The sequence below is a fragment of the Zalophus californianus genome, chromosome 9, assembly GCF_009762305.2.
Source record: "Zalophus californianus isolate mZalCal1 chromosome 9, mZalCal1.pri.v2, whole genome shotgun sequence".
NCBI lineage: Eukaryota > Metazoa > Chordata > Mammalia > Carnivora > Otariidae > Zalophus > Zalophus californianus.
Window position 1 is genome coordinate 8,822,218 of NC_045603.1, and position 27,780 is coordinate 8,849,997.

The window sequence follows — 27,780 nt, forward strand, 5'->3', positions numbered from 1 at the left end:
CCTAGCTTTGATCCTGACAGTGACTCTGCAGGGTGAGCACCCCAGGACTGGGCCACAGCTGCCACCTTAGCCTCAATAGTCTTGAGATGAAATTTAAGCTGGGCATGTAATTTAGGGTTATTAATTCACAAGCAAGGTTTTAGACAGAAAGAAAGGTGTTAAGCATGCTCACCTGTGCGCCTGAACTGGGCAGAGGACGGGTCAGAGGCAGCCTCCATCTCATCTCCCGCTCTCCTTCCCCACCCTCCACCCCTACCCCAGTAGTACAACTTACCCGAATACGGAAGTCAGTGAGCTCTAGGCCCTGACACATTTCCAAGAAGAGCTTCACGCCTGCCTCATCCAGGATGATATATACTGGGACCCGGCGCTTAAAGGCAGCATCCACAATGTCTTGGAAGATATCGCCATCGGTGAAGAGGTCCATGACCACCGCAATGACCTGGATGGGGAAGGGCACTCATGAAGCACGTGGTGACTCCATATCTAGAGCGATACACCGTGGCCCAGAGAGGCCCAGCTGGGCCTCGGGAACTGGAGGCCAAGAGTCAAACACCCCATCTGCACCACTCCTGGGCTTTCCACGTCCACACCCATCTCTGAGCACATCTGAGCCCATAGATGGGCTCTCTGCTCTGAGAAATGCCTGGGGGTCCAGACTGTGCTACTTGTACCTCAGCCTTGACAAATCCCCACTACCCCACCCTGGGCATTCTTCAACAGCTCTTCAGAAGCCATATCAGGGAGACCTAGGAGGCTGAGGAAAGTTGGTCCTAGTGGCCCAGGGAAACAAGTAGGCTCAAGAAGATGAGATCACGGGCGCCTGGGTGGCCCAGTTGGTTAAGCGACTGCCTTCGGCTCAGGTCATGATCCTGGAGTGCCGGGATCGAGTCCCGCATCCGGCTCCCTGCTCGGCGGGGACTCTGCTTCTCCCTCTGACTCTCCCCCCCTCTCATGCTCTCTCTCTCTCTCTCAAATAAATAAATAAAATCTTTAAAAAAAAAAAAAAAGATGAGATCACTGAGAAGCATGGGATGGACTCATTACTACCATCTTCAAATCTGCTCAAACCCCTTTCTCTGCAGGCCTGGGTGCTTCGATCTCCCAAGAGCTGTGCAAAGTTCCATACTCCCCTTGGTGCGGTTTCACATAGAGCTCCACTTAGCTCAAACGCCCTTGGCCTCCAAGTGGCCGGGTCGTCCCACACTACCCTCAAGTTAAGGTCACTGCCTAGGACTCCTGATTTCCAAAAGCCCGTCCTGAAGATCTGTCCTGGAAGCTGAGGCTTTCTGCAGCCTGATGCAGATCTGCCTTTCTGACCTTAACTTCCTCCATTTTCCTATGCAAACCTTCCTCTGCTCTAGTGGCAGGGTTTTCTTGCGGGCCCCAAGCATTGTGCATGTGATGCAGAGGAAAGGGCACGCTTTGGGGTCAACAGATCTGGTTATAATAACTTCCTATGCAAGTGACCTTAGGCAAGTCACTTAACCTTGGTGAGCCTCTGTTTCCTTATCTGCAAGGTGGGGATACCCTTTACCCTGTACTTTTATTTTGCCATCGAGATTAGATAACACCTGTAAAGCATCAAATATAGTACCTGGTATGTAGTAAGACCTAAATAAATGGTAATCACTGTACAGTTGAGGGATTCTGTTAGTTGTTGCCACTGAAAGCCTGAACGCTGAAGTCAGACAGACCAGGCCTAGTAGACCAGTTCCACCACTGACTCATCAGTGCCCCAGCTAATAACAGCACCTACCTCAAAGAGATGTTGTGAGGGAGATGAACCATGAGAGCGCTTAGCACGGTACCTGGCACATGGTAAACTCAACAGTGGTATCCTCCATCCCCACCACCCTCACACATGAGCTCCACCATCACCCTGCCTCTAAAGACCACCCCCCAATTCACACAGTATTATTTACGACTGTTCTTGGCTCCTACATTTCATACTCAAATCATCCATACGAGTTAACATTTACTGAGCCCCATAGGCAGAGGGAGGATCTAAAGACAAACTTTAATCCCTAACTTCAAGGGGTTAATCCCATTGGAATGATAAGCCATTTGCACTAAATAAGATGTGAGGCAAAATGAGATAAATGCTTTAAGAGATGTACAAATGACATGTGATGTGAGTTCAAAGTTGGAAGGGGGGTGGGAGGAGGGCCAGCGGGAGGGAGGGAGGCTGAATGATTACTTCTGGCCATAGGAGAACTTCTTAAGAAAGGCTTCATCAGGGAAGCTAAAATCTAAAGAATGGGCAGCCTCGGGGACCAGGATAAATGAACAGGGAGGAAAACCGAGCCGGCAAGTGGGCAGGGCTGCCATGCATGGGTATGCAGGTTGTGCACTGCACATGGGCTCTGGGCTGAGGGGGTGAGTGGAAGCTGTGTCTGCCTGAGGAAGGGACAGCTTTTTCTAATCTGCACAGAGCATCCACATGGGCTAGCAGAAGCCTATGAGGCAGGCATTTCAGGCGAAGAACACATCATAAACATAAACTGAGGACAGGGACTAACATGCACTGCGCACATTCCATGTGCCCCACACTGTTCCAGATGCTTTAGGTAAATTTTCTAATTTGATCCTCACAATAAGGAGGACTGTTCTCATTTTACAGATGAGGAAGTAGATGCAAAGAGGCTAAATGATGTGTCCAAGGTCATGCAGTTAGCATGTAGCGGAGCAGGGATTTGAACTCAAGTCTCTCAGACTCTGTGAGGTATTTTAGAAATATCATATCAAAAGCTGATTCTTTAAAAAGACCAAACAAGATAGACAAACTTCTGACAAGGCTGACAAAAACAGGAAATGCAGATAAAGTGCTGAGTAAAAACAGAAATAACCACACACATATTTACTTTTTAAGAAATCGTATTATTTAAGAAATAGTAAAAATGGCAAAAAGAATATTAGGACTATTTACACATTGATGAATTTGAAAGTGAGAATGACATGGTTAAGTCGTTAAAAGCAAATTAAACATAATCCAGCATAATCCAGTAAGGTTTATCCTGGAAATAGAAAGATGATTCCACATCAGAAAATCTGTCCTTTTAATTTATAACACTTATGGGGTCAAGGCGGGGAAATCACATATTATCTTAATAGGTTTTTAAAAGTATTTGATAACATGGGGTGCCTGGGTGGGCCAGTGGGTTAAAGCATCTGCCTTCAGCTCAGGTCATGATCCTAGAGTCCCAGAATGGAGCCCTGCATCGGGCTCCCTGCTCAGCGGCAAGTCTGCTTTTCCCTCTGCCCCTCACCCTCCTCATGCTCTTTCTCTCTCTCAAATAAATAAATAAAATGTTTTAAAAAAGTATCTGAGGGGCGCCTGGGTGGCTCAGTCCTTAAGTGTCTGCCTTCGGCTCACGTGATGATCCCAGGGTCCTGGGATCGAGCCCCCGCATCAGGCTCCCCGCTCAGCGGGAAGCCTGCTTCTCCCTCTCCCACTCCCCCTGCTTATGTTCCCTCTCTCGCTGTCTCTCTATCAAATAGATAAATAAAATCTTTTTTTAAAAAAGTATTTGATAACATGAGATCCCTATTTGTGATTAAAATACTCAAAAAACTAACAATAGAAGGGACCTTCCTTAACCTGATAACGGCTATCTACAAAAACCCCACAAGCAACATACTGAACAGAAAAACATTAGATGCATTCCCGTTAAGTCTCAAGAACGTCAATAATACTTTCACCACTGCTATGGTAAAAAAAAGTATTGGAGGTGCTGACCAATGCAATATGAAAAAGAGAGAGAAGGATTCGAAGAAACAAAACTACCAATATTTGGAGATGATTTTTTTTTTTTTTAAGTAGGCTCCATGCCCAGTGTAGAGCCCAACGTGGGGCTTGAACTCATGACCCTGAGGTCAAGACCTGAGCTGAGATCAAGAGTCAGACGCTTAACAACTGAGCCACCCTTGGAGATGATATTTTTATAGAAAACCCAGCAAAATGCAGAGGGACATTATTAGAATTAACAGGAGAATTTAGCAAGATTGCCAGATACAAGACAAACTAACAAAGGCCAAGAGCATTCTTATACTACAGTAGCAATCAACTGAAAAAGGGGGAAGGGGGAGAAAAAATAAGATCAACATTGCAATTTTAAACACATAGGATTTAAGAATACCTTTATGGAGAAATTTGGAAATCTCTATTCAAGGATATTTTAAAATATGTGAATAAATGAAGAGATAAATTATGATTCAATATTTGAAAAATATTGAATTCTCCCCATATTAATAAAATTCAATGTAATTCCAATGAAAGTCAGTAAATTTTTTTGAGGAACTCAAATAATTCTAGGATGCAAGGAAGGATAAAGATCTACAATAGCTAAGTCAATTTTGAAAAAGAAAAGCTGAGGGACGCCTGGGTGGCTCAGATCGTTAAGCGTCTGCCTTCGGCTCCGGTCGTGATCTCTGTTCTGGGATCGAACCCCGCATGGGGCTCCCTGCTCAGCAGAGAGTCTGCTTCTCCCTCTCCCTCTGCCTTTCCCCCGCTGCTCGTGCTCGCTCTCTCAAATGAATAAATAAAATCTTAAAAAAAAAAAAAGAAAAGAAAGAAAAGCTGAAAGGGGTCACTTTTCCCACCAGATAGTGAGACACACCGCCGAACCATAGTAATAAGCATTGTGGTGCTGAGGCAGGAAGGAACTGAAAAACACACCAATGAAACAGAACAGAGACCAGAAACAACTCTGTGCCATAAACATACAGAACTTTAAGTTTGACAGAGGTGGAATCACAACTCAGTGGAGAAAGGATGTTGCTTAGTAGATGTTATTGGGAAACTGGCTTACTATTGAGAGAAAAAGTGTATTCCTGTCTTACACCGTATATAAAGGTGGATTTCAGGTAGGCTAAATACCTAAATGTTAAAGATAAAACTAATAAAGGAATTGATAAGATAGGTTAAGAGGATTTCTTAAGAGTCTAAAAGCACAAGTCACAAGGCAAATGAAATTTAAAAAATAATGCATTTGGGGCGCCTGGGTGGCTCAGTCGGTTAAGCGACTGCCTTCGGCTCAGGTCATGATCCTGGAGTCCCGGGATTGAGCCCCAAGTTGGGCTCCCTGCTCAGTGGGGAGTCTGCTTCTCCCTCTACCCTCACCCACTCATGCTCTCTCTCCCTCTTTCTCTCTCAAATAAATAAAATCCTTAAAAAAAATAATGCATTTGACAAATTAGGGATTTTCTGTTCAAAGGAGGATGCCATAGATAAAGGCAACTGTTGACAAGGGAAGAGATATCTGCAATGTCTACAACCAAAAGGAATGAATAATATACAAGGGATCCCTGCAAATCATCAAGAAAAAGACAGGGAACTAATTAGAAAAATGGGCAAAGGATATGAATAGGCGATTCTGAGAGGAGATACCTGAATGGCTAATAAGTATAAAAAGAGAAGCAGACCTCATTAGTAATCAGAAAAATTCAAATTAAAGCAAAGAGATAAGAGAGAGAGAGATACCGCCTTACAACTATAAGATTCACTAAAAGTGAGAAAGCTGGCTAATCCCAAATGCTGGAATCCCAAATGCAGGGTAAACCACATGCACTACTGGTGGGAGGGAACACTGGTGCAGCTACTCCCTTCAGCAGCGGGCAGAGCGTGGTGGATTTAAGAATGTGCATAACTGGGGCGCCTCGGTGGCTCAGTTGTTAAGCGTCTGCCTTGACGCTTAGGTCATGATCCCAGGGTCCTGGGATCAAGCCCCACATCGGCGGGAAGCCTGCTTCTCCCTCTCCCACTCCTCTTACTTGTGTTTCTGCTCTTGCTGTGTCTCTCTGTCAAATAAATAAAATCTTAAAAAAAAAAAAAAGAATGTGCATAACTCAAGTCAGCAATGCCATTCCTGGTCATGCACTCAGGGAACCTCTTGGATCTTTGCAACAGTCTGTAAGGGGGCAGGAACAAAGACATTCGCTGCAGCTTTCTTTGGCACAGCAAGGAGTTGGCAACGATTTAGATGTCGGTCTCTAGAAGAATGGGTAAGGAAAATGTGAGGAATGTGCATTGCAGAGTGCTTGGTAGCCGGCAGAAGCAGTGTACTGGTTCCAGTGCAGAACCTGGATAGTTCTTTTGAAAATGGAGAGTTTGATATAAAATGTCAGGGAATGAGGTCTCTAGCCTAATACCATTTATGTAAATAAAAACGCATGACATAACATAACACTGCATGTTTTTCAAGGGTACAGACATGTGCAGGGACATACACTGAACCCCTTAGGGTGTCTGCCTGTGGAGGGAGAGAGGATTGGAAGAAAATAAAACAGGAGGCGCCTTCTGTGGATGGATGATGGCAGTGGCCCATGACCCAAGGGTCGCAATCAGCTCTGCACTTCAGGTCCAAAACAGACAGACAAACCCAAAGCAGGTGGCCAGGGCAGTTCAGGGTAGTGAGTACAATGGGGTTGGGCTGGGTCATGGAGGGTTTTAACTGGACGCTTCGGGCTCCACTGCATCAGAGCACACCCTCCTCTCCATCTCGCCGGGCTTCTGATACCTTCCCTCCCAAGTGCTGAGGTCAGAGGCCAGTTTGCTCATTTCCAAACTCTCTACGGTGTCCAGGTCAGATTCAACTCTCAGTGTATTGCTGGGGAGTGCTTAACTGGCTTTCAAGGCTCTTCTGGATTCACACTCTTGCTTTCCTTTCACAATTGCAAAAGCAAGCAGGGAGCTGGCCACCCTCACCCCTACCCAACCCCACCTGGTGGAGGATGTGATGTGAAAATGGATCAAGAACTGGAGGGACAGATGAGTCCCGAGGGCCCCGCTTCCAGGAGCCTTGGTCTGTGGCACCCTGGCGAGAGTCAGCCATCTGTGTCACTACCAATTAAAGAGTGAAATATCTGTAGTCAGAAGACAAATCAATTGCTCTCTGACTCCTACAATCTCATTGTGGAAGAGAAGTGATAATTACCCTCCGCTTTGGTCTCTGGAAGGCACTGCTTGACATTCAGCTCCGCAGCTTCAGCCCCAGGAAAACCAGCTCCCCTGCTCCCTCCGCCCGTGTGTTCAATGTGCCACGTGAGCAAACCCAACTTCGAGACTCCCAGTGCAAATGGGAAATGGGGTTTGAAAAGAAGGACGTCACAGGCTCAGAACCCGGGGAGACAGATTTTGTCAGCAGAGAAAAGTCACCCCCCTCCCAGCAGCAGGCTCCCAGTGTCCTTTACCTGGTTACCCACTGATGTGCAGCGCCCGGGGGGAGAGGTTAATTCAAGGCGGCAGGGGTTTTTAGAAGCTGTGGCAGGCATCATGCTGCAATACTTCTCATCAGGTGTTTGGTTAGCTTAATCCTGCCTCGGCGTGGGGGAGGGGGGGGCAGCGGGGCAGGGGAGGGTTAGGAAGCCTCCGAACTCCCCTCCGTCATTTACCTTTAATTACATGGCCAGCTTTTCAGATTCTCTGTCTGGATTCCTTAATTGCCATTAGATAGCAAAATAACCAAAGGACTCCCACCTTCCCCCTGCACTCTAAGGCAGCTCTGCTCAAGACTGCTGGGGACCAGCACCCCTGGTGTGTTTGGATGACCCAGACTAGACATGGGGTGTGGATCTCACCGGCCTGCCCCACAGGACCTCCAAAATCAACATCCTCTTGGTCACCCTGGCCAGAAGCCCGAGTCTACTGGTCTCCTCCTACTCCCCCACTAACCACATCTGATTGGTCGCTGAGCCCAGCAGGTCCTACCTGCTCCGTGCACCTTCTGTGGGTCAATTCCTTCCTATTCCCACTGTATTGCTGCTCTCACTCAGGCCCCCTCATTTCTTACTGAACTCCTGGAATAGCTTCCTAGTCTCTCCTTCTAGTCTCTGTGCTCCGACTCATTCTCCACAGCAGAGATCCCCCCAGACAACAGCCTCATGAACCGGGGGGGGGGGGGTCCCAGGGCCCTCAAGAGAGGTCCAAACTCCTTAGCTTGACATTTGAAGGGCCTTCTGATCGGCCCCTTTCTGCCTCTCCAGCTTCATCTTGGGCCACATCACCTCTGTCCCTTGCATTCAGCTATGCAGAATGACCTACCATTGCCCTAACACAGGGTTTCTCGACTGTGGCTCTACTGACATCTTGGGGCCAGTACTTCTTTGCTGTGGGGGGCTGTCCTGTGCAGGCTATTTAGCAGAATAAAAGTAGCATCAGTCCGAGTGGTGACAACCAAAAATGTCTATAGACACGACTGATAAATGTCTCCTGGGGGCAAAATTGCATCCCCCCCCCCAACCCTTCGAGAACCTCTACACACATCAGGTGGTTTTCAGCCGTTTTGGTCCTACCCCTTCCATACCCCGGTGAAACTCCTGTGCAGCGTTCAAGCTCAGCCAAGAATTTCCTGAACTTTTCCCTACCTCTACCCAGCAGTACTCGCCACTCCTTGCTTCCTGCCCATGTTGTATTCCACGCAAGTGCGAGGTCCTTGACACTGTATTGTAAGTAACATCTGCTGAACAGCTCTGTCCCTCACTGGGTTGTGGGCTCCTGGATGGCAGGAATCATGTGATTCGTCTCAGTCTCTACCCTCAGGGGACATCTCTACACAAAATCAGTTCCCTGTGTTTGCAGAATGAATGTCTGCATGTTGTATTTGTGGGGTGCAGCTGGAGCTTTGTAGTTATCTCTCTTATTTCATTAATGACAAGGCACTGAGGTGGAGAAAAAAAATAATACCAAGCAAGATTCCTGGTTAGATCGTCTTGCTGGAAGGCAAGAGTTAACACTCTTCCTCAAGGGTTCACAGAAGGGAAAAGAAGTTGGGGCCTTTTAGGATAGCCACCTGAGCGACAGCTCAGAGGTCTGGTCTCTCTGCCTCTGTGCTACCCACCCAAGATCTTAAAGGTGCCGCCAGGCTCACGTGAGGACAGTACTTTACCAAAGTACATCAGGCAGGGAGACTGGGCTGCCAGCAGTTATGTACAGCGAGCACCTCAGCAAAGAGCCCGTCCTCCCTGGGATGGGATGCAAGGCACTAAGTGGAGCACGGGCACATGTCAGCCCCACGAAGCCCCTCGGCTGTGCCTGCGCGCAGGCCACCCCTCGGCACTCAGCCCGTGCTGGAGGGCACGCCAGGCGCGCGGAACCCCAGAAGGAGGAAACTTCACAGCTGGAGCCCAGCTCCAAGGTTAATTTACTCTGTTGGGCAGAAGTGGGACTAAAGCCTGAGCTTCTGACTGCAGTCCTGAGCTTCCCCAGAACACCCACCTATCACCCCCCAGGTGATGGGGACAGGGCAGCTCTGGGCACAGATCTACTCTGGTGAGTCCCCCAGTCTGCTCTGGTCACACAAAACCAGGCTGCTTCGGTGGAACAGGACAATAGCGCGCTCTCCTTCACGGCTTTCCCCAGCACCCTGCTGACGTGGAGCAGCACGCACTGGGGCGGGTGGGGCTGCCCTTGCTGGCAAAGATCCACGCCTTTCTCGCACTGCTCCGTGGTGGGGAAAAGCAAGAGGCCACAGGCCAAGCCTGTTCATCGCAATGGTGCTGGCTGACAGTCACCTCTTTCTGGAGAGGAAGGGATGAAAGCCCATCAAGGTACAACCCAAGGAAAGCCCACCAGTTCCTGCATCCTGCTGATTACATATGTGAGCCTGGGGCTCGACATTCACCTCCCAGGGCTGTGGCGAGGCTCAGAGGAGGTCATGCTCATGAAATCCCCCGAAAAAGCTGTACGGTTATAGGGTGTCATTAAGGTGACCCCTTAATGGGTGAATGAGGCTAACTCCCCCCACCAGAAGCCCTAAGCTTCCTCGGGGTAGGGAGGACGGCAGCTGGCCATCTATCTGGCAGCCCAGGCAGTCCGTTTGGGACCAGAGAGCAGTCCTTTCCTTTCCTGTGGAAGGTACTGCTGCATCAGCCAGCCATGAGTCTCCCCTTATCTCCCCAGCGAGGGGTCAAGGTCTACAGGGCAGTGGTTGTCAAACTTCAGTGTATAAAGAATCATCTGGGGTGGGTGGGGGTGTGCTTGCTGAACATGCAGATTCAAGGGTCCCATCCGCAGAGATTCTGATCCAGCAGGTCCTTAACGAACGCACTTTAGCAACACCCTTCCCCCCAGGTGATCTGAATGCAGGTGGCGGATAGGTCACACTTTGAGTCCTGACTGGTGTTTGCACAAAAATACACTCTCTGGAAGCAGACAGTCTTACTGGTTGTATGGCCTTGAGTGAGTCATTTCACCTCAGGCCCAGTTTCCTCAAAGGGGGAAGCGATGCCTTCATAGAGTTTTTCTGGGTTTTAAGCGAGGTAACGCAGGCAGCGCAGGAGCTCGGGGCTTGGCCTGGTGTGAGCCGCGGGTACAGGCTGGTGCTGTCTTCTCAGAGGCTGAAAGCAGAACGAGGGGGCCATCACTTTGGAGGAGGGGCAGCAGAGAAAGAGAGCCAGGGAGGAGGCGCCAAGCTCCCAGGGAGCCGTCTGCTGGGAGCCGCCCGCAGGCTCAGACATCAAGGTGGAGATGTTTTTCCTTTGTTCAGCACCATGCCCAGCAGGCCCAGCCTGGGGTGGTGATTAAAGCCTAGACAACACTACATTTACAGAAAGGTCAGAACTTGAACTAATTGAGGGGAAGGGCAGCTCAATTAAATGAAGAGTCTGCACGATGCACTGTTCCTCGAGCGATGCCCGGTGTCTCTACGTGCCCGCCGAGCAGCCAGAAGGCAGTAAGCCCACGGCTTCTGGAGTAGTGGGGACCTCGGCGCGGCCCCAGGAACCCCACCAGCACGGCTGCCAGTGGAGCCCAGCGAGGTGTTGCTGGAGGATGGAGACAGTTCATCTCGGGGGTGGGGGCACTTGGCGCTCGGGGTACACCGGACATCCTTCTGTCATCAAGGCTCCCTCTGAATTATCACCGATCCCGTACAGGTAGGGTGTGAACAACTGAATCAGAAAGCTTTCCCTGTCTGCTCCCTGCGAGAGCCAGCGGGGGAGGTCTGCACAGCACCCCCGCTCCGGGAAGGACACCCACGGAATACCGCCTGGCCCTGCCCCCACCCCCTTCGCAGTGTCCCACCCTGGGCTCCAGATTCATTCTGCTAAAGCCCCAGTCCAAGAGCCTAGTGCAGTGGGGAAAGCAGACTTGAGTCAGGGATCCCACGCTGGCGGGAAGACCTCTGAATTCTGCCTGTGAAGTGAAGCTGCCTCATGGTTCTGTGAGGAAGCACAGAAATGCAGTGGTGCCTCCACAGAACGAGGTATGGGGCTGCCCCCCGATGGCCAGGCTCTGCCCTTTCTCCTTGACGGTGCCTGGCACACAGTGGGGGCTCAGCAGTAGCTGGATGGGAGACCAGCTCAGGCAGTCCCAACTGCTAGGAGTTAGTTGGACAGTTAGTCAGGGTCAGGGTCCCCAACAAGAAAAGATGGAGTCAGGACAGCTAAGGTAAAACAGCACTGCCATCCTGTTCTGCAGCTTAGACAGGACCCGCCCTCACATTCTGCTTTGCAGCCTTGCAGAAATGACTTCTACAAAACATCCTAAAATAAGACAATTAACCACAAAGCATTTGTCACCATCACGGGCAAGGGGCAGTTAAGACCTAAGCCCCCAGATAACAGCCAAAAAAGACCATCAGCGTGTAGACATAAACCTAATAGGTAGACAGATACGTGACCAAAGCCCTGATTGGCATGACTCAGCACAGCCTGTTTGCTTAAGATAGTTCCGCAAGAGAGCTCATAAAAGCCCTAAACTTAGAAACTCCAAGGGCAACCTTCTTGGGCCCCCCTCCCTCTCGGGGAGCTTTATACTATCACTCAATAAACTTTACCTTGCCGCTTACCACTCCTCATCTGGTCTACCTCTTCATTCTTCAAAGCGGTGTGACCAAGAGCCACAGGCACTAAAGGCAGAGAAATCCTGCAACGCAATCACTCTCCCTCTTGGCAGGTGGACCCAGCAACATAACCCTAAACAAGTCATTGCCCTGCTCAAACACTCTGGCCCCAGGCTGCCTACAGAATCGAGCCTTTCGCCCAGCTGAAGACCCTCTAAATGTTTCCAACCCACTCTCCCCGCTGACAATAAATTCGCACCACATGAAATCACTCTATGTTCTCCAAACACACCAGCGGCCCCCCCACCCCAACACACACACCTTGTGTCCTAAGTCATGCTGCCACCACCCTATCCCCGTGGTGATGGGAATGCCCTTTCTCCAGCGTTATTTCACTCTTCCCAGAGGCTGTCCCAGGATCATTCTCTGTCCCCAGCCCTGAGGGCAGTGTGTGCCCTTCCCAGGATGCTTGTCTGCTCAGGCCTGTGTCCTGAGCCCCTGGGGGGTGGGGACAGAGACCTGTCATTCCCTCCTATCCAGAGCTGATGCGCAGGAAATGTTCTAAGACGACCTCCACAGTAGGGGGCTTCCCTCGGGACGCTGAGGAAACCATTTGGACCAGAGTCCCGGCCCACCAAGAGGGCAGAGCCAAGACCTGTGGAGTCCTATTCTCCGCCTGGAGGCCAAGTTGCCCACATTCCACCAGCAGGGCATCTGTGCTTTGTCAGCGGAGGCTTCCCAGCTGTCTGTAGCCCTGTTACATTGTTTCAAGCTCACTAATTAGACATCATTAAACACTAGGCTCCCATGATGCACTAGCAGCCACAGGAGCCCAATTCCGTCCAGCCAGCCTGCTTCCCCTCCCGACCGCTTGGCCTCTGGGCCAGGCTCTGCTCCTGAGCCTGCAGGTCATGTCTCCCCGCTGTGTGGTGCTGGGACTCATTCCCAGTTGATCTGACCCTAGGAGGCTGTCTCCCTCTTGACACCTGTACCCCAGACTAGGTTGATGAAGGGGACAACATAAAGGAGACCCAGGCTGGCTCTCCAGAGAAAGAGAACAGACTGTACCCACGTGAGCAAGGTCAACTAATTCAGCCGTGAAGAACCATATGTGACCCGCTAGGGAGTAAGCATAACAATTCTTTTTAAGATCCGAGGCCAGCTTTTCCGTGCCCCACGGCAGGCTTCTGGGATGACTTCCCTGCACTAAGTTGGTGTTAATTAGTGAAAATTATCTAATGCAAGCTCATTTTAACATTAGCTTAAAGCTAAACATAATTAGGAAGATAAATCAGCTGCTAAAAAAAATTCGGTGAAGATACACAGATGATTTTTAGGATCAGCTGCTGGTCTGGGTTACCGGCCTGGAGTTCTGAGCATTAGACAATACATGGGCAGAGCAAGGCAGGACTCGGAAAGTACCTGCTAGGTACTTCTGGATTGATCCACCAGGGCAAGACAACTGGGGCTGGCAGTTTACCTGGGGGGTTTTAAGAAGCAAAAAGGACAACTTCGTGGTCACTGCCAGGTGATGCTATCTGGGGGGGCTTCCCCAGAGAGGAGAGTGCAGGGAGTGGTGCGCTTGGGGAAGGTGGCCCGGAGGGCGTTGGGGTGCAAGGAATAAAGTGAATCTGTGCACTCCCTGGCCTCGGCCTCGTACAGCCCTGCCCTCTGCCCACCCTCCTTCCACATTGGCTGCTTCAGCTGTCAACTCCTGGGAGGCCTCTGCCAGCCCCATACTCTGTGGGAATCAGAGTCCGTTCTATCCAGCTCCGCTGTTTACCAACGGTGTGACCTTGTTTCCTCTGAAACTGTTTCCTCATCTGTAAAATGGAAAGTTGCTGGCTTGCTGTGAAAATTTAATGAAACAATATATTCTAAAAGGACCAGCACCTGCATGGCTGGCACTGAAGTGTTGTTCATGAACAGCCATCGACCTCCTCCCCCAAATGCCCCATGGTTTCTTTTCTTTTTACCCCATTAGACTTAAGGTCAGGGTCCACATTTTATTCCGCTGTATATGTCTCGAACCTGGTACATAATTGGTCCCCAATAACATGCTGAATGAATGAACAAATGTGTGGAAGCTCCAGGCAGTCTGGGAACCCTCAGGGGAAGGGGGGAGTTAAGAACACTCATAGTCTGTCCTCAGAAACCCACCAAAAAGTAAAGAACCCTGGTCCCTGCCACCGCCCCAAGCATTTGCAGACTCACTGCTAGAAAAGAGAACAAAAAGAATATCCAGAGCCTGCCACATACCCAGGCAGCACTCCGAGGGGCCCCACAGAATGAGGACCACCATACAAGCTATGCCGGATGAGCTTACAGATTCTTGGAAACTTGGTCCAGAGAGACTAATAATTAGAAAAGCCATAGGCTCTACTCCGGGGCTAAGATTATGGGATCATTAGCAAGTCCACAGACTCCAAGAGATTTCAGAGAAGGAAAAACAAAACTGGGGAAGGCAGCAGCTGCCCCTAAAACTGACTGGTCATGCACCTGGGGTGGTGAGGTGTGGTGGGGGAGGGATTAGCAGGGATCGCTAGAGTGACTCAGGGAGGTGGGGCTTGCTCAGGACAGTGCCAAGAGCGCAGGCAGGCAGGAAGGCAGCCAGGACCCACCCTGGCTCAATTGTTCTCTGCCCTGCTCCCCATCTCCACCCCCCTCCAGATTGGAATACTGCCCGAGAACAGGCTCTGCCTTGTGCACTGTGAGAAAAGGGAGGTGGATCTGGCCACCAGCCAAGGGGAGGCAGCATCCTAGGGGCTGAGAATATGGAAGAATTAGGGTTGGTGGCAGGGAATCCCATCAAGGTCTCAGCTTGTCCGTGAGGTCACACGCCACGGGGGTGGGGGGGCAGAAACTGGCCATTAAGAGGACAAAGTCGGTCCCTGGAAGCTACCTACACCCAGTTTCCAGGTGATACCTGCCCCAACATCTCCAAGTAGAGAGAATCTTCTCACCCATTCGGCACAGATCAGAGCATGCTGCCAGGTCCTCGTCTGTCTCCAAACTAGTCTGTGAGCTTCTCAAAGCCTGGCTGGCAGCAAATACACTTTGTTTCTGTAAGTTTCAGAGGAAGAGGTGGCCCCAGAGGGCAATCCCCAAGGGTAATGGCATTTGTCGCAGAAGCACACAAGCCTTGAACTCAAACCTGGGTGGAATCCCAGCTAGCCTCTTCCGAGTTCAATGACCTTGTACTTTCCCCGAGCCTCTGGGAAAACAGCACCTCCCTTGTGAAGTGCTGAGGGTTGGATTAATTAAAGGAAATAGGGTAGCACCCATCTTTCAACAACGTTAGCCCCTCTTCATAGAAATCCCTTTTATCTGCATATGTTACTCATCTTTTTTCAAAGTGCTATCTCCTAGTCTTGCTTTAGAGCCTCAGAGCAGACTTGTGAAAGTAAGCAAGAAGGCAAGAATTATCCCCACTTACAGATGCAGAGATGGAGGCCTGGCAAGGTCAAACGATTTGCCCAAGGTCACCAAGTGGGCGAGGATAGAGAAAACCTGAGCAAGAATGAGGACACCCAGGCTCCTGGCTCCCAACTGTGTACTTCCGTTGGCAGTGGCCAGGTCTCCTGAGACCGCAGCCCAACAAACCCGGATCTGCCCCCCACGAAGCCAAGAGAAGGTCATGAAGAAATCACCCCTTTATTGAGACCCATCTTTGATGTCTGAATGCCCTGGGAAACAACCATCCTCAGAGTTTCAAGGACCCAAAGTGTCAGATTTCAGAAGAACCAAGCAGAGGCCTCCTTCTCCTCCAAAGAGAGAAACACGGTCGGCCCCACCGCGCCCCACTGCCCAGCTGTGAAAGCTTTAGTTCCCGAGGAATATTTCCAGACTGCCCTCAGGCTCTTTGGGCTGGGCCTTGCAGCCAGTCAGCCCCTTCTGGATGACAGCACGAGGGGAACACCCTCGGGGATGCCCAGTTTAGGAACTGGGGCACCTCTGTGACTTCCTGTCTTGTCTCTGCCCATGGCAGATCGTAGAGAAGACCTTTGGCTGAGGATTCAGAGGCTACCGCCCTGCAGATGGTGGAGCAGGCAGGCAGCCACTCTAACAGCCACCCCCAAATCAAGGCCAACAGGTAAATGTGGTGGGGTTGGGGGGGGGCAGCAGGCAGCTGGTCCTCTCTCACTCTAAGGAGGAAAAAGGAAATACACCTGCACAGAGCCCCCAGCAATGAGAAGTGACTCCTAACACCCCTAATTCATCTCCTGGCTGCAGCAGCCCCACTTCCTGGGAGGAAATTCGGCCATGCTTCCCTCCCCTGCTCTGAGAGAAGACAAAGAAGGCAGCGGTTACTTTCCAGAACAATTGACATTTCTGGTATCCTTAGCTTTCCCACGTAGTTTCCTCCTTGTTTTTCAAAACCGTCCAGAAATCTAGGTATCATCGTCCCATTTTGCAGGTCAGGAGCCTCACAGAAGGAAGTGCTTTACCTAAAGGAACACAGCTAGTGAGTGGCCAGATCTGGACAGAAACCATGACCTTTCAATTTAAAGGTCTTTCAAGGCCTGTCCTTGACCTTGACATGAAGCTGGGTCTCCATTGCTCAGAAATTCTGGCTCCTGGGATGAGTGATTGAGTATAAAGAAGAGATGCTCAGAATCCAACAGCCAAAGAGCTCGGGGCTCGGCAGGGGTGCCGCCGGGACAGGCTGGGGCGAGATCCCAGAAGGGCTGGCAAGCGCTCAGTCCCTGGAGCTGGAGCTGCAGCTGCACCATTACCCACCAGCCTCAGTGGGACAGGGACTCTGGAACTGCCCTGGGACTCTGAATCAAAGTCCGTTCGGGATGGTTACTGGTGCAGGGAAGAAGGGTTTGGTGGATCAGACTTTTTTTTGTCTTTGTATCTGCCGCATGTCAATATCTCAATGCTCAGCATGGGGCTCGGCACAGAGACCGTGCTCAGTACTCTCTGCTGGGTGTCCTTGAATGAGGGGAGTGCTGATTGAGGCTAATAGAGGAAGACGGTGGACTCTACTCAGTGGCAAACACTGCCACCTTCAAGGTGAGTCTCCTGGCATGGTGAGCCAGAGACTCCAAGACTTTGCCATACCCCCTGGGCCCATGTTTCCAGCTGTTCACCCCCATCAACTGCCCAGACCTCTAACCAAGCTGCTAACCTGGCAAACCATGGCTCCTGCTCTGGTGCTTTTCCCCAAATCCTTCTGCCCCCCGCCCCCCCCCCCCCCCCAGTTTACAGTGTTCTTTTCTCTGCTGCCAGACAGTTTGTTACAAGGGGGATTAAAGGGGTCCCCTGGGTAATGTGCAGTTCAATGGGGGCCTTCTCCAGACACTTGCTTCTCTAGAGGAATGGAGAGAGGCGGATGGCCAATCGGAGACAGTTTCCAACCATTTATGCAAATCACTGACCGCCTGTGACCGCCAGGGCCGTGCAAAGGAGACTCAGAGGAGTAAGGTGGGGTCTCACTCTTCCAAAACTACCAGTCCCTGAGGATAAAATGGGCTCTCCCAAAGCGAGCTGTGTGCCAGGCACACAGGTGGACAAACAAGGAGTCACGTCTGACAATAAAAAGGTCACTTTTGTTTGTTTTAGAGAGCATGTGTGGTGTGGGGGGGAAGCTGCAGGGAGGGGCAGAGGGAGGGAGAGAATCTCAAGCAGGCTCCACGCCCAGTGCGAAGCCCCACGTGGGGCTCGATCTCATGAGCCTGAGATCATGACCTGAGCTGAAATCAAGAGTCGAACGCTTAACTGACAGAGCTGCCCAGGTTGCCCCCAAAATGGTCACTTGAATTGAAAACTTGATAAAAGTGCCAAGGAAGAGGTAGCACCTGGCCTGGGCCCTGAAAGAAGGGAGACAAAGCCACAGGCAGGGGAGGGGGAGGGCCAGGCCTGCTACCCATGCTGCTCTGTCCCCCATCAACCAGGCAGGTCTCCACTGCAACAGGAATGAAGAGCTCCTGGTTCTTCAAAGCTGCCTAGTCCACCAGCCTCCCTCTCTTGGGCTGTGTTTGTAATCTTCGCGGGGTCACTTGTGATTCTGACCAGGGACCTGGGGAGGCTATATAATCTCCTTGTCCTTGGTCTAAAGACAAACCATTTCACCCCTTTGGACCTCAGAGGACTCTGCAGAAATGAAGATAATACTCTGTCTCACATGGTGACTGAGGCTCAAAGGACACGGGGCAGCCTGTGGTAGGCAGTGCAGTGCATCTGGTGTGGGACCCAGGAGAGCAGGGCCAAGGGTCAGTCTTTGAGGTAGGGAGCCAGTAAGTTTTCTATTCTATAGGCAACGGCTCTCTAAACCCACGCAGGAGCCTCAAAAGCAGACGCACAAGGGAGCCTGGGTGCAAAGATGGGTGGAGGCTCTGCCTTGCTGCTGCGTTGGGACACGCTTGTAGCCAGATCCTTAGCGTCAAAGGGCCTTCCCTAACCTGGGTTGGCGTTAATGCCCCTGCAGCCACGCCCTCTGGCAGGCCTTCGCATACTGTATTCTAATAATGGTTTAGAACACTATTAGGCTACTTAAGAGCAGGGGTGTGTTTTATATGTCTGTTTTCTACTAAAGTGCTTAGCACACAGTAACCTCGAACTATCTGTCCAGTGACCAGATGAACATTCTCCTTCCAAACGACCAGTCCATCCAAACTGCAGCTGATGGGTCCTCTCCCTCTGCTCTTGTGTGTGAGAACCCAAAGCTTCCCAGTCTACATGTGATCTCACTTGAAGTCCCCCCGCCACCGGGCCCTCTGCGGTTACAATGATCTTAGCAGCCCAGACGGCAGCCCCCTCCCCGGGTCATCTCTGTCAGCGTGAGATAGGCCAGGGACTCATTGCTCGGACCCCGAAGACACCTTTTCTGCCTGCAGGTTAAGCAATGTCCATCATTCAGTGACACTGAAATAGGGGGAAAGGCAGCAGGAAAAAACCACACCCCACAAGTAAACATGGCCAGTTAGCCAGCAGAGCCTTCGGCCATCTGCAGAGGCCCCACCGATGACCTGACTGCCCGCCTCCAAGGCCTTCCTCCCCGGCCACCAGCTCCCACCTCCATACCCGCTGCTGGCCGGTTTCCTCACTGCCCTCTGCCTCCTCCCACCCCCAATCCGATTTTCAAAGTGTCCCCCGAATTAGGCTCCTCTCTCTGGATCCCTGAGGTTCGAAGCCCCCCCCCCCCCCCCCCCCCCCCCCCGGTCTGTGGCAGTGGGTTAAGTCCCAGCCACTCCCCTGAGCCTTAGTGTCCTGTTTCTCACTCAGGAATAAAAATGACAGCACCTCATGAGGTTCTACTGAAGATGAAAGGAGAAAAAATCTGAAACTCTCTGGGACACCACTATGTGTGTGTGTGTGTCTGGTTGCCTCCCCACGACAGTCCCCCTCATGGCGGCACAGAAACCACCTCACAGCAGCCCGACTCCCCCTGCGGACAAAGCAAACTCCCTCCCTCGGGGTGAAAAGGAAGGGGGAAGAACCTAGAGTAATAATAGCTGCGGAAGGTTGCTTGCCAGTTGGACAAGCTGGGGTCAGTCGGGGGCAGGCAGTGCTCAGAGGGTGTAGCCTTTACAGCAGAAGCGAGGGATCTGGGTCTTTGCATAACCAACCACATGACCTTTGGGCAAGTCCCTTTCCTCCTCGGTCCCTCAGTTTCCTCACCTGTCAAACAGGTCAACATCTCTGTCCTACCTACTTCAGGGGGGTCTCTGAGAAGAAGGTACTGTAGAGCCTGGAGTGACAGTGAGTAAGGGTGGGGCCCAGAAGGCCTGGGAGTTCAGTGGGGCAATGACAGGGTCAGAGGCTGCCTCTGCCAGGGGTGTGCTCACCGGCTTCTGACTCAGTTTTCGGATGCTCGCACCAGGCCCCACACGGTACTCCCCCTAGAAGAGCTCTTTTCTCCTGCCAAAGCTGCTTGCTGTTTTTTTTGTTTTGTTTTGTTTTGTAAACGATTTTATTTATTTATTTTGAGAGAGTGCGTGCATGTGCAAGTGGAGCGGCGGCGGGGGGGGGGGGGGGGGGGGGCGGAGCAGACTCCCTGCTGAGTATGGAGCCAGATGACTCTGGGGCCAGGACCCTGAGATCATGACCTGAGCTGAAGTCAGACGCTTAACTGACTGAGCTACCCAGGTGCCCCCAAAGCTGCTTGCTGCTTTGAAGGAAAAATCTTTTGCTCCTGCTCCCAAGTCTCTTAATGGAGAAATTGCCCATTCCAGTTTCCTTCTCTTTCCACTTTCAACCGTGCAATTCACCTCCCTCAGGAGGCCTTCCCAGATTAGGCTCAAAAAAATGCTTTTCTTTCCAGCATGCCCCAGTATTTGAGTTAAGTGAGAGCAAAAACCACAACTTATATCCTTCTATGGCCGGAGCCTGGCACACAGTGGGCACTCAGGAAGTAATGACTAGTTAAATATGTACGTACTGTTCTCATTCACAATTGTTAAAGTTTCTGTTGTTAAATTTTAAAGAGCTAAGAACACTGCATGACACAGGAGACTCCTGACATCCCACGGGGGATTAACAGCCCCAGTGGGCAGAGGTCCTGTCTCTCCCTTTCTGTAACAGGGGCACACAACCTGTACCCCAGGTTGTGACCAGGCTAGCTCCATTCAAGGCCCTTGGTTTAGTCCTGCTGCACTACCACCAGACAGCAGGGCAGGATGGCACAGTGATTAAGAGCAAGGACTCTGGCTTTTGAATCCTGGAGCAGCCACTTACTTGCTCTGTGACCTTTGGCAAGCAACTGTTCTGAAACAAAAAAGGCAACTACCCATCTCACCGAGTTGTCGTGAAAAGTAAAAGAGAACATGAAATTATTAGCACAGTGCCTGGCACATATGAAGTGCTAACAAATCAAGGCTTTTAGTATTGCATCATGAGACCTGACCCCTTACCCCAGCTGCACAGTATCATCATCCTTGCCTTTCTCTTTTGCAGAATGCAGTATACACAAAGAAAGCTCAGGCAAATAAGGAGGAATTTCTTAGAGAAGGAGGGTGGAAACATGGACAGTGAAAAGTTAATGCTTCCTTCTGGCAGCCAATCTAGCCAACAACCTGCATCACCCCTCCCAGGAAAAGGAGTGTCCCTACTGGTCTTTCTGGGTTGGTCTTCCCTCCCAGGCCACTTCAGCCTCCGGGGGTAACAGGACTCAACCACATCCACTGAGCTGAATTAGAACGGTGAGCCCAAGCCACTCCTGTTGTATATTCTGCACCGGGCGCTAAAGGTGCTGGTGTTTCTAACAAATCTCTGTGTGGGGGAACCAGGTTTAACAAATAAAAGTACAGAATCCTCCATTAAATTTGAACTTCAGCAAACAAAGAACATCTTAGTATCAGTATGCCCCATGCAATGTTTGAGGCATACTAATACCAAAAATTATTTGTTGTTCATCTGAAATTCAAATTTAACAGGCTGTCCCATGTTTTACCTGGAAACCCTACCCAAGCTGCCCCTAGGCAAGGGCACGGAGTAAAGATTAAATTCTTCCCCCTGCCCCACAACCTACTGGTCCACCAGTATCCTAACCAGCCACTCTGGAAACATCTCCTCCTTTCAACCCCCAAGCAGAGAGACACGGTAAGTGAGAGCTTGCCTGACCCCCAACCCCAGTTGTTGAGTCCAGTGATGTGCCTTGTCAAAGTGGCCAGCACAGAGCCAGGCACATAGTAGGTGCTCAAAATACATTTCTTCATTTAATCCAGGCCTCTTGACTTCTAGTACTGGCCCCCAAGGGGGTGTGAATGTTAGTCCAGTCTTGACTCTGGGGGCCCTCCTAAGAACAGCATGGCTGGGGTAGGGGTGGGGAAGTCCCACCACCCAGTTCCTGGGGTTGACTGAAGACCAAATGAGAAAATGGCCTGGGGTAGGTTTTGTAAATCCCTGGGCAGCACATGGGTTATTATCAAGACCTCTGAGAGGCCCATTGTACCACAAAGCCCCACAGCCCCCACTCTTCCCTACAGAGAGGAACCTGACAGGGAAAAAGCAGCACAGAGCGGAGGAAAGCCAGCCCCTCTGGACAGTAATAATGACAACTGTCTAGCACCTTGTGATTTGCCAAACACGTCCCCATCCATCCTCTTTAGAGGCCTCACCAGCCCCTCGGCTTAAGGGAGGGTTCTGGGCCCATTTTCCAGAGTGATCAGGAAGTCCTGCCCCAGGCCCTGCTTCTGAGGTGGGTCCTGGTCCAAGAGGCTGCCCCGGGGTGGGGTGTCCCACCGGTGTGGGGGGCGGGGCCTACCTTCTGGGCCTGTTGGATCATCTGCCTGACCACCTGCTTGAGGTGGGGCGCCTTCTCCTCCTTGGGCGGGTGGGTGAAGAGGGTGATGCGGCTCACGCCGCGGTAGACGCCCGTGTCGGTCCAGCCCAGGTCCAGCGGGGGCACCTCGGTGTCGGAGCGGTCGGGCCAGTAGGCCAGGGACTCGCCGGGCTCGGCCGGGGCCTGCGCCGGGGCTTTCGCCTTGGCCTTGCTCTTGCCCCGGGCGGCGGCGTTGGCGGCGACGGCGGCGGCATCCTCGTAGGGGCTCCAGGCGGCGCGGAGGGCCTGTTGCTCCCGGCTGGAGAGGAAATCCCGCAGCTGCTCCTTCTTGACCAGCTCGCGGTAGGCCCGCTCGCCGCCGCGCAGCAGCGCCTCCAGCGCGGCCCGCCTCCGCTCGCAGTAGTAGAAGGCAGCCTGCGCCTCGGTCACCCTCTCGTTCACGTGCGCCTCGTCCAGGCAGCTCAGCTGGGACTCGGCCATGGCGCTGCGGCCGCCCGCCCCGGCCCCGGCCTCGGCCGCGGCCCCGGTCGCCCCGCCGCACCTGGAGCTGAGGGGCGGGGCGCCTCACCGGGCCGCGAGGTCGGCCAATCGGCGCGGGCCGGGGCGCGGGCGCGGCCGTCGGACGGGGAGGGTCGGCCGCGCCCTACGCCTCGGGGGGCGGGGGTGGTGGTGGTGGCGCGGGCCTGGAGCCGAGCCGGCGGCCTGGGGGTCGGGAGTGGGCTAGTTCCCGGGCGGGACGCGGCGGGGCCTAGGCCTGAGGGCCCGGGAGCTCCAGGATGGGCAGGAACTTGCCGGGGTGGGGGTGGGGGGGGGTCCCGGTTAGACGCACGTGAGGCCTCTGGCCCGCTTCTGCCTCCGGGCCCCGACCCCCCGGTGGCGATCTAACCCTTCCTGCGGCCTGGCGGGGCGGGACACGGAGCAGGCGCGCGTTCATCTTCTCCGCAGTTATGGCCGCGAGCAAGTGCTTCGGTCGGGGTGCCTCGGGGGTAGTGGATCTCACCACTCCCCGCGTGGAGGGTCTGGGGGCCCCTGCTGCCAGATGGGATTGTGACGGCTGGGGGGAGGTGGTTGTGTGCAAAAGCGAAATGCTAATAAAACCCTCAGCTGGTGGCCCACATGTCTCAGTTCTGAGATCAGAGGGCTCCAGAAGCTGCCAATACAGCACCTTCACCACGATAAAAATTTCTTTAAAAAAAAAAAAGAAAAAAGTCCAGTTACAGCAAGGATTTAAGCTGCTGTGGTGGAATTCCCCATTTTAATTTGAACTGACGTGTGTGTGTGTGTGTATTTGGGCAAGATAGGCTGCCAGAGGCCTGATTACTATATTAGTGATTCAAAGTGCATGTTTGAGCTCAAGGAAAGAAGCCACACACACACACACACACACACACACATCACCAGCAGCCGCTGCTCTGCTGTTTCCCATTGGATTAAATACAATCTTCTTAGTCATTAACATATTATTTTGTTCATGCCCTGCTGTACAATTTGATTCTCCACATTCAAAATATTTTCAGATCATAGCAACCAAAGGTTCACATTTCTCCCATTTTATAGCACAGCATCTCAGAGCTGGAAGGAGCATTAGAAACTAGTCCAACCCCCTCACTTTACAGCTGAGGAAATTGAGGCCTTGAAGCACATGGTCTAGCCAGCCCTCCCACAGGAGAGGCTGTGCCTGGGGGCTATTAGGTCCTCTGCCTCTCAGTGATCTTTGCCCTTCATCTCAGCCACCTTTGCCCTTTCTCCTTGTGAAATGACAGAAGGTTACTGGGGACCTGATTTTAAACCCCAGGGAATTTGAAGAGGTTGCCTACTATTTCTGGGCCTTCCTTTGACAGTGTAGGAGAAAAAAAAAATGAGGGCTAGATTGTCAAATAGCTGTGACTATTGTGACAGTAGTCAGTCCTGGCACCCAGTGTCAGCTCAAAGATCAGTGGTGGTGGGCAGCGAGATGCCTATCACCTTGGCAACCTTAGGAATGGCAAGGCCTCACTTCTGGCACATTTTACGCTTAATTTCATCTTTAGACAAGTTTCGTCTTTAGAATGGAGACAAGTTTGCTTCCTAAGGATTTGGTCCTAACAGATGACAGACTATGCCCTGGGAGCTGGGGAGGTGGGGGGAATAACACAGGTGTGGTGAAAGTGCTCTGATAAACTCAAGCAGCAGTGCATTGGGAGCAAACATTTACTCAACGCCCATTATGTGCCGGGCTCGCAGTATGCACTTAGTACGTAGTTCTTTAAAACAGAATGAATTAGAGCCAAGAGAAAGGTATGTGCAGGGAGCTGTGGGGACTGTGAGGGAAGAAATAATTAATCTTGTCCAGTGGGATGTGGATAAGAGAGGCTTCACCCAGCAGGAGGGGATTTTGAGTGGAGCCTAAAGGATGAGAAGATTTCAAGGGGAGAGAGGGAGTGAAGACACTCCAGGCAGAGGGATATGGCCGGAGCATCATGCTGGACTCAGGCACATGAGGCTTCAGGTCAAGATCCTTAACCCTCAGAGCCTTAGTGTCCTCATCTGCAAAATGGGATAACAATCCCCATTTCCTAACACCTCCCAGATTGCTGTAGGGATTAAATAAGATCTGGTGTTTGGTTTAATTAGCTTTTGTGTCTGGCTGGTAGAAAGTGGTTTACAACATTGCTTCCAACACATTCCTGTGCATAGAAATCACCTGGAGGACTTGTGAAAATTTGGATTCTGATTCAGTAGGTCTGAGGTGAGCCCGAGATTCTGCATTTCTGACAAGCTCCCAAGTTATGCTGGTAGCGAGCGCCCACAGACCGTGCTGTGCCCAGCAAGGATTTCAGAGGCCAGTGAAGAAGAGTGTGAACTTTCGTGTCAGGAAGTCCTGGAATGAATCTCACTTTCTTGAGACAAGTTGTGTGTCCCTGGGAAAGTTACGTCCCTTTTCTGAACCTTGGTCACATCTTCAGTAAAATATGGGCAATAAAAAGTCCTACCCTACGGGGCTTCGTGAAGTGTCTGGCCTGGCGGAGAAGCCAGTAAAGGGTTGTTAGTGTTGAAGTGTGGGAAGATGGGACTGGAAAGAGGGATATTGGGGCTACATTGTGGGGACCTTAATTTTGGATCTTATCCTGTAGCCAGAGGGGAGGCACTGAGGGTTATTAAGAGACTGATATGATCATTAAAAAAAAATAGCAGTAATTACTATGTGCCAAGCACTGTGCTAAATATTTTAGGGATCCTTCAAATGAATTAATGTAATCCTATTTTAAACATTATTATCATCCCCATTTTATAGGTAAGAAATCTGAAGCACAGGGAGGTTCAGTAGCATACTCTAGGTCACCCAGCTAGTGAGTATGAGAGTCAGGATTGAAACCCAGATCATCTGACTCCAGAGCTTGCCTACCCACCTGCCTTGCTATATTGCCCCTGTTGAGAATGTTAGGAAGGGGCATTAGTGAGAGACAGTGTTCCCCTTGCTTACTAATTTATTCATTCAACAAACATTTGCTGAATGGCTAGCATGGTGTTCTGGGTTAGAAACCATTCATTCATTTAGAGATCCTTAATGAGCCTTACTTAAAGCAAGGCTCTACTCTAGGTGCTGGGGTATAGCTCTGAACCAAACCAAGTCCTTGCTCACGTGGAGCCCACATTGAAGTGCAGTGATTAAGGCATGGTTTTTGCTCTCAGGAAGCACAAATGTTATGTGACGTAAGTTGGAATTGGACAGAAGGTTAGAATCAGAGTAGAATATTTTAGTAACAGTTGACATTGGAAAAGATCTCTCCTGGATGTAACTGATAGGAAACACACTGTGGTCTTTTTGGAATATCCCCCTTTAGGTACCAAGGGACTTATTTATTCAACTACCATTTTTGAGCAGTTAATGTGTAGTAGATAATATGCTTGTCACTGGGAATAAAGAAAAGAGGAATCAGACTCAATAGCCTGGTGGCTGCCTTAGTTTCGCCGGGAGTCAGATGCCCCCAGCTGTCTTTGCAAAGCAGGGGACAAGTGACGGCATCTGCGTTGTCAGGGAGGTTGCAGGCTGTGGAGTCACTTTAACATACAATTATCCAATTTGATCTGCCCCAATCTGGTGAAGTAGACTCTGAAAGGGATTACAGGGAGGGGTTAAAGATGAATAAAGTGAGACTCCAGGGGAGGACCCGTTCCAGGTTATCAGCTGGCAAGTGGAAACGCAGGGGCATCCGTCCACGCAGCCTGACCCCCCACCCGACCCCGGCCTTCCACCCTCCCACACAGCTGGACACTGTGCATTGTCACTGAGGTTTTTAAAAAGACTTACCTGCCGGGAAATCGATTCCTTTCAGGCACAGGCTCTATCTACTTTGCATCTGGGGACATTCCATGAGGCGGTGACACCCTAGGAGAAAGCCTCTGGCCCTGCACCAGTCCCTTCAGTCCTGGGTCTGGAGTTTCCCTGAGCAAGGTGGCGTCCTGTCATGCTTGCGTTTCCAACTTTGGAGGCCCCTTTGCTCAGGGTGACTGCGCCTTCCAGAGAAATCGTGCCGCCTCCTCCCGCAGATGCTGCCCCCTCCCACCCGGGTCCTTGGCTCCCGGTCACCTTCCTCTCCCCAGGGCACGCTGCCTGCTGTGTGTGCAGTAAAGATTCGACACCTTGTAGTTAATGCTAATTGCAACTCTGTTCATCTCCAGGCACTATTTTCCCAGGCTCTCCTGTGTAATTCGAGTCCCAAAATAGCCCACCTCATGATACATCAGCTACATGTCCCAGGGCTGACTTTTTCTCCTCGGTGGGAATTTGTGTCATGAGCGCCTGTTGTAAAACTTTGGGGACGCTTCGTGCCCGCTCCCTATCCCCAGAGAGGATGAGAGAGCAAGAGGAGGTGGATGGGGCTGGCGCCATGGGGAGAAGGGTGTAGATTCTAGGACCGAGCTAGATGAGCAAAGTCTTTCTCCTCTGACCGGCTCTGCTGGCCCCGAGGAAGGAATACACCCAGGTCTCTCCCCCACGCCCCTCCCCCAGCCGCAACTTACGGGAAGCTTCATCTTTTTATTCATGAATGGTTTTGAGGCATGGGTTATGTACTAGGCAAGTTCCTGTCCTCCCAGACCTTCCAGACTCGGGGACTTTGTTGTATCTGCAACCTTGGAAGCATGATGTAGGTTCCCCTCCCCAACCACTCTGCCAACTGCTTCCCTCTCAGCTCCAGAACATTCTCCTCCACTGCATACCAGTTCGTCAGGCTGCCCACTGGTCCTCTGTACTCGGATGTCCCCCAGGCACCTCCACTGCAAGGGAGGTCTCAAAAGGAACCCACTCCCACTTCTCTTCTACCCCCACCCCACCACTGTTCTTTCTGGGTCTCTCTGCTCCAGAATGACACCACCACCTGCCCGGTTGCCCAAGTGGGAAATGTGCACGTGTCTTGACTCTTGTCCCTCCCTCATGGCTACCAGACCAGATGAGGATTCTTCTGTGACATTTAGTCCTCTTCACCCCATCCCTGCTGCCCACTCCCTCGCAACCCCTTCCCCCTCACTGTTGCAAGAGCCTCCCAACTGGATCTTCTCCCCCCAGTCCCTTTGAAAATGCAAAGATACCATGTAATTTCCCTGCATAAAACTCTTCCGGGGTTCCCTATTTACCCTACACTAAAGCCCGAGCACCTTGCAGCCATTTATGGTCCTATTAGGTTTCTTCTGTCTTCTCCGTCTTCCTTGACACGTGGTGCCTTTGCTTAGGGAGCTCCTGAAGCTAAAATGCTTTTCTCTCCCGTCCGCCAGCCACTCTTCTGAATCCTT

The 27,780-nt window shown here is 51.5% G+C and overlaps 1 protein-coding gene across 1 annotated transcript in view; it reads right to left on the bottom strand.

Moving 5' to 3' along the window:
* The window catches only part of FAM83F (family with sequence similarity 83 member F), a 34,351-nt gene extending 11,815 nt beyond the window's left edge, over positions 1–22,536 (bottom strand). Inside the window, exons 1-2 of the mRNA XM_027593472.2 lie at positions 21,991–22,536; positions 275–442 (exon numbers count right to left, since the gene is read on the bottom strand). Of these exons, the coding sequence (XP_027449273.2) occupies positions 275–442; positions 21,991–22,488 (666 nt within the window). The 5' untranslated portion in view covers positions 22,489–22,536. The remainder of the gene's footprint in view (positions 1–274; positions 443–21,990) is intronic.
* Positions 22,537–27,780: the final 5,244 nt, after the last annotated feature.